We start from the raw sequence: 9,752 nt of genomic DNA, 5'->3' as shown, positions 1-9,752 counted from the left end.
CTCGCTCGGGTCAGGCGCGCTTCCGAGGGCCGCCGCTCGTCGTCGCGGCGTGGGTGCGCATGGCGTCGTCGTCGCCCGTGGCGGCCCGCTCGCGTTTCTCGCGGCGACTTATGGTGACTAAGAGGAGGCGAGAGACCCCGCGGGACGCCGCGGGCTCTCGCTCAGTCGAGTGTCCCGGGGCGAGGGCGCCCTGGTTAACCAATGCCGCAGCCGGCGTCGGGGCGGACGACTTGGGCTCAACCAACCGTTGGGCAATTCATGAAGTCCGACTTTGAAGTAACGTTGAACAAGGTAATATGCGCCATGAGTCCGCGGACGACGTTGCGCTCAACCAACCGTTGAGCAATACAGTTGAAGTCCTACTTTGAAGTAGCGCTGAACCAGGTGGGCCCGCCGTTAGTCCGCGCGCGCGGCGGCGACCTTGTCCGCCCGCCGCGCCTTGGCCCGGTCCGCGCGCTCGTGCGGGAGGCGCCGCGGCCGGACGGGGTCCGAGTGGAGCTGGGCGTACTCGATGCGCGTCTTGCGCTTCTGGTAGTCCTTGTACGCGGGCGTCTCCGGGTTCTTCGCATCGAGCTCCCGGAGCCGGCGCTCGACCTCGCGCTGCTTCGCCTTCTGCGCCTGGAGCTCCGCCTCGGACAGGCTCCGCTCCGCCTCCGCGTCGTCGACGGGGAAGAGCTTCCGGAACGCCGCGCGCTGCGCCGGGCAGCACACGTAGCGGAGCAGGCCCATGTTCTTCCGCACGCGCTTCTCCCGGAGCTTGAGGAGCCGCGTGTGCTCCTTGCGCAGCGCGAGCTGCTCGATCATGTCCCGCCGGACCTTCTCGTCGTAGAGTTTCCGCTTCTTCTTGTCCCACCACCGCTGGCCCATCGTCATCTTGATCATCGTGTCCTGCATGCGGAACGCCGGGTAGAAGAGCGCGGGGAAGAGCACGTGGAAGCGGTTGAACTCGCGCCAGTCGACCTTCTCGTCGTCGTGGAACTCGAGGAGGTCGAGCGCGTTCCGCGTGTTGCCCGTGAACTCGTCGGGCGGCACGATGTGGTAGAGCACGCGGAGCATGAGCTCGAGCTCCTCGCGCATGATGTAGCCGTTCTTGTCCCGGTCGAAGATGTAGAAGCAGAACCGCAGGATCTCCTGCGGCTCGAAGAGGCAGTACGTGATGACCGCGACGAGGTACTCGCCAAAATCCAGCTCCTCCGCGTGGTGGACGTCCGCGAGGTCGAAGAGGCCGTCGCCGAAGATACTGCGCTTCTCGTGGAAGAGCGCGTAGAAGTCGTCGAGCTGGATGACGCCGAGCATCTCCTTGTCGCCCTTCCGGAAGTGCTTCCAGAAGACGCCGAGCTCCTTGACGCCGATCTGCATGAACTCCATCATGCGCAGCGTCCGGTGGTCCGGGTTGGGCACGGACTCGGCCGCGCCCATGGCGCACCGCTACCGGCCCGGCTTCGAGCGGGAGCGGCGCCACCGGGCCGCCACCGGCCTACGCCCGACCGGCCGAGCCCGAGGCGCCGATCGCAGCGCGGGAGCGGCGCGCGCGGGCTGCCCGCAGCGTACACCCAACCGGCCGAGCGCCGAGCGGCGGGCATCGTCGGCATCACTCTGAGACCTTACAATGGCTGGGCCGGCGCGATCTCTCGCGGTCCTCTCCGTCGCCGCGGCGCTCGTGCCGCGCGCGACGCTGGCGCCGGCGACGCGCCGCGCCGCCGCGCGGCCCTTGGCGACCATGGCCATCTCGGCGCTCCTCTTCGACTGCGACGGCGTGTTGGCGGACACGGAGCCCGACGGCCACCGCGTGGCCTTCAACGCCGCCTTCAAGGAGAAGGGGTTCGCGGACGACTGGTCCGTGGACAAGTACGGCCAGCTCCTGGAGACGGGCGGCGGCAAGGAGCGCATGACGGCCCACTGGGACGCGGCCGGCTGGCCCGCGGGCTACGCGGGCGGCGACGACCGACGGGCGCTCGTCAAGGAGCTCCACCTGCGCAAGACGGCGATCTTCAACGAGCTCATCGAGGCCGGGTCCATCCCGCTGCGCGCGGGCGTGCTCCGCCTCATCGACGAGGCCCTCGCGGACGGCGTCCCCGTGGGCGTGTGCTCGACGTCGTCCGAGCAGGCCGTGAGGAACCTCGTCCGCGTGCTCATGGGCCGGGAGCGCTACGACGCGCTGCAGATCTTCGCCGGCGACGTCGTCGCGAACAAGAAGCCCGCGCCCGACGTCTACCTGCTCGCGGCGACGACGATGGGCCTCGAGCCCGCGCGGTGCGTCGTCATCGAGGACTCGTCCATCGGCCTCGCGGCCGCCAAGGCCGCGGGCATGAAGTGCATCATCACCAAGTCGTCCTACGCGGACCGCGAGGACTTCACCATCGCCGACGAGGTCGTCGACGACCTCGACGCGGGCGGCGTCGACCTCGGGAAGGCCAAGGCGCTCGCGGGATGACCACCGCCCGAGACCTAAGCGCCGAACAGGGCGCCGGCTCGGGGCCCGCGGGGGGGGGGGGGTTCGGGAGCTCCCGTGCGACGGCGCGACCTGGTCGGGCGACCTGGATGCGATGGAGCGGGGTTGGGAGTTGGCGCACGGCAGGCGACGACGAGACCGCCGGAAGCGCAGTATTCGAGATGCCTGGAGATGCGACAGATTCGACGACACTGCACTTGGCGTTGCAGTGCAACATCGGCCTTGTTTCCCCTCCATTAGCTTAAGGAGGCGGCCGCCGCCGCCGCGGCGGCCGCCTCGGCGTCCGCGTCGGCCGCGAGCGCGCCGGTCATGCGGTCGAGGAAGGGCGCGCGCGTCGCGTCCGCGATGGCGCGCCACGCGTCCCGCGTCTCCCGCGCGAAGCCGCCCGCGGCGCAGGTCGCGGCGTCCAGCACGCACGCCTTGGCGACCTCGGCGAAGCGGCGCATGTCGAGGTCCTCGAGGAAGTCGACGGTCGCCTTCGACGCGGCGCAGAGCGGCGTCGCGACGTCGTCCTCGCGGAGCGTCGGCGCGCCGTCGGCGCGGAGCGAGCTCCGCGTGTACTCGAGGGCGCCGCCGGACGCGCGGAACCAGTGGCCCACGTCGGCCTTGTCGTAGAGGCCCAGCCCCCGGAGGTGCTCCTTGAAGAGGTCGTCGACGTAGCCCTTGTGCCCGAGCGTCCCCGCGGCGCGGTGCGTCGCGTTCTTCTTCTTGAAGCTGCGGTCCCACTCCTTCTTCGCCGCGGACTGGAGGTGGGGCACATGGACGGCAAAAGCCGCCCCAACGGTGTAGAACGCGTAGTCCGCGCCCCGGAGGCTCGAGATCCACTCGATCTTGTTCTTGCCGTAGCCCGTGAAGCGCTCGTCGAAGCGCGGGACGCGCGCGCTGCCGTTGCGCGGCGTCGCCTCGTCGCAGCGCCGCACGACGACGAAGGGCTCAAAGTGGTTCCCGAGGAAGCAGTCGAGCCGCCGCGGCGGCGCGTCGTCGGCGTCGACGAGCCAGTCCATGAAGCGCGTCGTGCCGTGGTGGTGGAACCCGGAGCAGCGCAGGTTGCTCGGCTCCGCCTCGTGCGCCGTGTTCTCGAGGAGCGCCGGCAGCGCGTGGAGGAACGCGCGCTTCCGGAGCGTCTCCGGCGAGATCGCCGGCGCGGGCGTCGTCGGCTTCATCGTCGGCCGGAAGGGCACGCGCTTGACGATCGTCCGGTGCGCCCCGGGGTGCCTCGCGCCGCCGCCGATGCGCTGCGTCGCGAGGCGCCGCCGCCGGTGCTGCGGGTCCGAGATCGGGTCCTCCCAGTGGCTCGCGCGCGTCGGCTTCCAGCGCAGCGGCGCGCCGCCCTCGGCGCCGTTGGCCACGCACCGCAGGAGCCCGAGCTTCGACGACGGGATCTGCCGCTCGAACTCGGCCTGCTCGAGGACCTTGGCCGGGTTCTTCGTCTCCGAACGCTGCAGCGTGAGCTCGAGCGCGGGCAGCACGAGCGCGCGGCGCTCCCCCGACTCCGGGAGCGCCCGCAGCGCGCCGACGATGCGCCGCCGCGCGCCGACGCTCGGCCAGAAGTCGACGTCCAGCAGGAGCACGTGAGACGTCGTCGCCATGGCCCACGCGCGGTTCCGCAGCGCGTTCACCGGGTACGGCCGCAGGGGCGCGACGACGACGGCGACGTGCCGCTCCGTGCAGAGGGCCATGTAGTCGCGCGCGCGGCCCCGGAGCCTCTCGACGGGCTCGCCGTCGGGGGCGGATCCGACGGCCAGCGACAGCGGGCCGTGCCAGCGCTCGCAGAGCTTCTTGACGACCCAGAGCCGGTCGACGCTGCATTGCGTCACGAGCGTGACGTCGAGACGCGTGTGCGTGGCGTCGCTGCAGCCGCCGTTGCAGCTGGTACGCGCTGGCAATGTCGCCAGCGCGACCAGCAAGGGCAGCGTCACACATCGCCCCCCGGGCATAATTATACGTGCCTCAGGCTCATCACTGCAACTTTCCTTCAATCGCGTCGTTGGGGAACCTCGGTCCCCGCCAAGGACAAAAACAACCATAGGGCTGGGCGCGCCCATAGAAGTATTTATTTATTATTCCTGGCCGGGGGGCCGTAGTGTGCCATAGAGGTCCTCCGTCAACCACGCGCGCGCGGGTCGACCGCCGAACTGAATGCTGGCAAAATCGTTGAATTATTGCCCCCGCCAGGCGCGCGCAGTGAAATAGCGCGCTAATCGTATCATTTGAGACACTTTCAGGGTGTGGGGCCGCCGGTTCGGGTTGGGAGTCGTAAATAAATGTTCAACGAAACGCTTGCTTGAAGGGAAGTATCACCCTGGGTTATTCGTTTTCAGAATTTGTTTTTGTCCTTGGTCCCCGCGCCGCGTCGCCCGGGCACGACCACCGCGCGCATTACTTCTCCGCGCGCGACAGGTCGAGCATCCAGGGGTAGTCGGGCGCGCCTTCGAGCGCGGCGGTGATGCAGGCCGCGGCCTCGGGGGACGTGCGGCCCGCGAGCGACGCGGCGCGGTTCGACGTAAACCTGCTGATTTTGTGCACACGCCGAGGCGGGGACAAGGTGCGCCCCCCGCCAAAAGAAGCACGTCCAACGGCACCGATCGCGCCGAGCATCAGTGCCACCCAGTGGCTCTAGGGGCTCCCGCTACCTACTATCCTAGTTCAAGTTAGGATCATATGATATTGAGAGCCTCTAGGAGAGGCTCTGGTACTCGACACGCTCGGCGCCAAACTGCGCCGTTCTTTTGTCGGGGGCCGCATCCTGTCTCGGCCTCGGCGTGTGCGCAAAATCAGCAGGTTCTGGGACCATCGGAGCATCGCCGGGGACTCTGAATCCTCCGGGTACCGCGGCCGTATTAGGCTAGGTTTATATACGCCTGTACTACGAAAGGGCGAGTGAACGGAATCTTCGAATTTCGCAGAAAAACCCTCTCTTCGCCGGGGGACGTCGCCTCCACGCTCCAGGGCGTCGAGGTGGCACGACGCAGACCTACGCGGTCGTCCAATTGGGGTTGCCTCAGACGGCACATCACGATGCTGTGGCGCGCGGTGGCGTCGCTGGCCGCGGTCGCGTGCGCGCCTGCTGCGAAAGGTGACGACACATCACACATCACGGCGACGTCGGCGGTGAAGGTGGCCCTCGTCGGCATGTGGGCAAACAAGGCCGAGTTTGCGGACGCGCCCATGCCGGGCATCGTGGGCCAGATGTGCGCGTCGCTGTCGGGCGGCCGCCGCTACCGCGTGAGCGGGTACGTCGTGGACCTGCTCATCTACGTGGACGACGCGGCCATCGCGCCGCCGGTCTGCGCGTCCGGCACGGGCGTCAACGTCGTCGCGCTGGGGCGGGGCGGCGTCGCGGACGCCGTCGCGAGCGGGCTCGCGTCGGGCCTGGACCTCGACGCCGCGTCGCCGGCCGCCGCCGCGCTGCGCCGGAACGTGTCCAAGGTGCTGGCACTCGCGCCGGCGTACCTCGTCGAGCTCAAGCCCGTGTGGCTCTGGGCGCTCTGGCACGATCTCGTCCGACGAGGCTACACGCACGCGACCTACACGGACTTCGACATCGTCCTCGGGGACCTCGACCCGTGGCTCACGCGGAGCAACCCGTCCGAGTACGACATCGTCACCTGGGGCTTCGACGCCGACGCCGTGCGGGTCTTCGCGCGGGGCCAGTTCTCGCTGTTCCGGCTCCGGCGGCGGGACGGCGACCCGCGGTGGCCCGCGGTGCACGAGCCGCCGCCGGCGCTGCTCCGCTGGGTCCGGTGCCGCCACCTCTCCGTGGACCTCCCGCGGCGCATCGAGTTGTTGCTGGACGCGGCCGAGCGCGCGAACGGTTCCGCGGCGGCGGCCCCGGGGGGAACCGCCGCCGCCGCGCCCCTCGGCCCCGAAAAGTACCGGCGGGTCGAGGCGCCCTTCGGCAACAATCACCGCCACTTCCTCGGCGTCTGTCCCACGCGCGTGCCCCGCGGCGGCCCGTCGGAGATCATCTCCGCGGAGGCGTGCTTCTCGTGCGCGATCTTCGTCGAGCTCCAGGACTACGAGAAGGGCCTCTTCCGCAAGCGGTGGAACGACGCCTTCGGCGATTCGGCGACGGTCGACGGGTCGAGGCGCGTCCTCGAGAACCCCCTCGCGCTGGCCTCGATTCCCTTCTCGAGCCTCGGTGTGAAGCTCGACGTGAAAGTCGTCGTCGCCATGTTCACAGACCACGTCGAGACGCCCGTCTACTGGCACCGGGGCCGGCTCCTGCGCTGCACCGGCGCCCAGGCGCGTCCGAACGCGACGACGGGCTGCGAGCAGCGCCTCGCTGCGTACCGGCGGCCTGCGAGGACCGCGCCGGTGGTGGCGGAGCCCGTGGAGATCGTGCGGCCGTGCAAGCTGCGCATGGGCTGGATCACCCAATCGTCCCGGCAGGGCGCGGCCTGCGTCAACAGCACGCTCGACGCGGGCCGCATCCGCGCCGTCGTCAGCGACGGCCGCGGCGAGCGGGCCGAGGTCGAGGCGGCGTCCGCGGCCGACGCGGGCGTCGTCGAGGCGGCCATGTTCCACTACCGCATCTGGATGGACGAGTCCAAGGAGCCTGGGGGCATGGACCTCGCGAGCTTCGACGTCCGTGGCCTATCGAGCTGGCGCGTCACGACGCGTGGCTTCGCGCGCTGGTCCCCGGTGGCGGCCGGCGCCGCGCGGCGCCGCCTGGGCCGCTCCGAGACGCCCGCGGCTGCCGTCGCCGCCGCGCGGGCGCGCGGCGTCGCGCCCTTCGAGAAGCCCGCGGTCTATTTCATCGGCGTGAGCAAGTGCGGCACGTCGTCGATGATCCAGTACCTCCTGGCGCACCCGCTCGTCGCCGAGGTCGGCGTCTACGACGGCAAGGTCGGCGCCGAGGCCCACCTCATGGACAAGAGCACGCTCCCCGGCGCCCTGAGCGGCGCGCGCCTCTCCGCCTCGGCGCGACACTTCACGTCCGGCGGCGACGCGGCGACGCTCGCAGCGGACCGGGCCGCGCGCGCGGAGCGCCACGTCGAGGGCCTCGACGCCGCGGACCGGGCGCGCGTCGAGAAGGACGGCGTCGTCATCGAGTACACGCCCCACTACAGCTTCGTGCCGGGCATGCCCGCGGCTGTCTGCGCCGTCGTCGCCGCACGCGGCCGCGCGTGCGAGGACGCGACGAAGGTCATCGTCATGCTCCGGGAGCCCGCGCGGCGCACGATCAGCAGCTACTTGTACCACGACGACGGCGGCGCCCGCGGCCACGCGTCGATCCACTTCCTCGAGACGCTCGCGAACGGCACGTCCGAGGCCGCGGGGCTCGAGCGGTGCGTCGCGGAACGGACCGGGCTCGCGCCCCGCGCCTTCTTCGCGAGGGCCCACGACGTCTACGTCCGGAAGCCCTACGCCAATCCGACGGAGTGGGCCGCGCGGAATCGGAGCCTGGCCGTGGGCGCGTGCACGCTCGAGCTCGTCCAGGAGCAACGCGGAAGCTGCAGGAGCGGCATATGCTCCCACGTCGGCAAGAGTCTCTACGCGATGACGCTCGTCCACTGGCTCGCGCGCGTGCCGCGCGCGAACCTCCACGTGCTCGCGCTCGAGGACTTCGCCGCGGACGCGGCTGCGCGCTTCGCCGACCTCGTCACGTTCCTCGGGCTGCCCCTGTTCGATGCGCCCGGCGGCCTCGACGGCTTCGCCTCGGAGCGGGCGCTCCGGGACGTCCTCGAGGTGCGCTACAACGAGCACCGCCCGCCGGCGTCCGTCGTGGAGGTCCAGGTTGGGCCCGCGCGCGCGCTCCTCGACGCGTTCTTCCTCGAGCCCAATGCGCATCTCCAGCTCCTCCTCTGCGGCGAGGTCCGGGACGCGCCGGGCGTGGCCGGCGGGTCGCGCGCGGACGCCTCCTGGGCCGCGGCCCGCGCATGCATCGCCCGGAGTGCCTCCCTGGTAGCCCGCGTCTTACACCCAGACGCGTACGGACAGAGACGAAATCGAGGCAAAAGTAGGTTGCTAGGCACAACCTACTTTTGAAATTTCTCGGAGGACTTTTGAAATTCGGCGGTCAGAAATCGGCGGACCTTTTTTTTAGGATACTTTCTGCAAATTGACGGTAAGTTACCTCCTACGGGGCGAATTTTAAGCCGCCAGTACGGCTAGAGAGCGACAGAGGAAGGGGAACTCCAACACAAATCCCCCAACGGCCCGTGCCAGCCGGCACGGGCCGCTAGCTGACGCGTGCCGACGCGGCCGAGGTCAAGGGCCCGGACGACTTCGCCGAGGGCCTCGTGTACTACCACCCTGGCGAAGAAGCCCGAGGCCCGTCGAAGAAGCCCGCCAAGGCCCAGAACCGCAGGCCGAGGAGAAGAAGCGGGAGAAGGCGAAGAAGCGCGTCCACGACCCCGACGATTCGGACGTCGAGAAGGACGACTCCGAGGCGGAGTGCGGCTCCAAGAAGAAGCCCTCCAAGAAGAAGCCCCGCCAAACCGAGCCCGAGCCGTTCCCCGTCGACGAACAGGAGCTCCTCGCACGCGAACAGGAGCTCCTCGACGCGAGCGGCAACACCGGCTATTCCCACCCCCACTGGCAATTATGAAGGCGACGACCCAGGAGGTCGCGTAGCAACGCTACAGGCGCCGGGGCCCTAGGAGTCTAAGAGCCAGAGGCCATGTCTACTTCTCGCGACGCGGCCGCGCAGGCTCCGCGCTGGCGAAGTGCTGTATTTCTCTCTAGGTTATGGTTGCCCTAGCGCATCCATCTCCGTGAAAGTCGCTGCCCGCGCTCATCTGTACGCGCCCTTCGTCTTCGCTCCCGTCCCGTGCTTGGTAAGCAGGGGGGTGTCATGGCTCAGGACCCATCAGGTCCAACAGGCGCTGCTGATTTCAATTCTGGGGGTGTAGAGAGTTTTCCTAGTTAGAGGATCCCGATCCTGAGAGTATCCCTAGTTAGGCTCCTCCTCTCCTCCCTTGTACTTTAATTCTCCACGGTTTATGCGTAAGGAGAGTTGCGGGGCTGAACCTGAAAAGGGAATTCCTCGTAGTCAGTGTAGTGAACTTGAAAAAGGGATCTACCTGAATTGAGTAGCTTCGTGATCCCCCATCATCCCCGTAATTTACATTACCCTGTTCCCTCACTATCGCGACGTCACACTATGGAGATGACACTGCACTACCCCGTAACGTTGATCTCAACGTTCCTTAGTACCCTAGTTTAGGGTATTTCTCTCTAGATCAGCTTCACTAAAGAATTCAACAACGCACATCTTTGGCAGAGCAATATGCAGCCCCCCAAGTAGGCAGCCCATGGCCATGCGCGAGGCGCGAGCGCTCGCCCAGGCTCGGCA

The 9,752-nt window shown here is 68.6% G+C and overlaps 1 protein-coding gene across 1 annotated transcript; it reads left to right on the top strand.

Moving 5' to 3' along the window:
- Positions 1-1,602: 1,602 nt before the first annotated feature.
- Positions 1,603-2,465, top strand: AURANDRAFT_52151 (hypothetical protein; the record flags this gene model as incomplete). The annotated part of the gene is made up of 1 exon (XM_009034256.1): positions 1,603-2,465. One exon carries the CDS (start codon positions 1,610-1,612, stop codon positions 2,432-2,434), a length of 825 nt encoding a protein of 274 aa, XP_009032504.1.
- Positions 2,466-9,752: the final 7,287 nt, after the last annotated feature.

Source organism: Aureococcus anophagefferens (genome assembly GCF_000186865.1).
Source record: "Aureococcus anophagefferens unplaced genomic scaffold AURANscaffold_1, whole genome shotgun sequence".
Classification (NCBI taxonomy): domain Eukaryota; class Pelagophyceae; order Pelagomonadales; family Pelagomonadaceae; genus Aureococcus; species Aureococcus anophagefferens.
The sequence above is the reverse complement of the archived record's forward strand: the minus strand, read 5'-3'. Positions and strand labels throughout refer to the sequence as shown.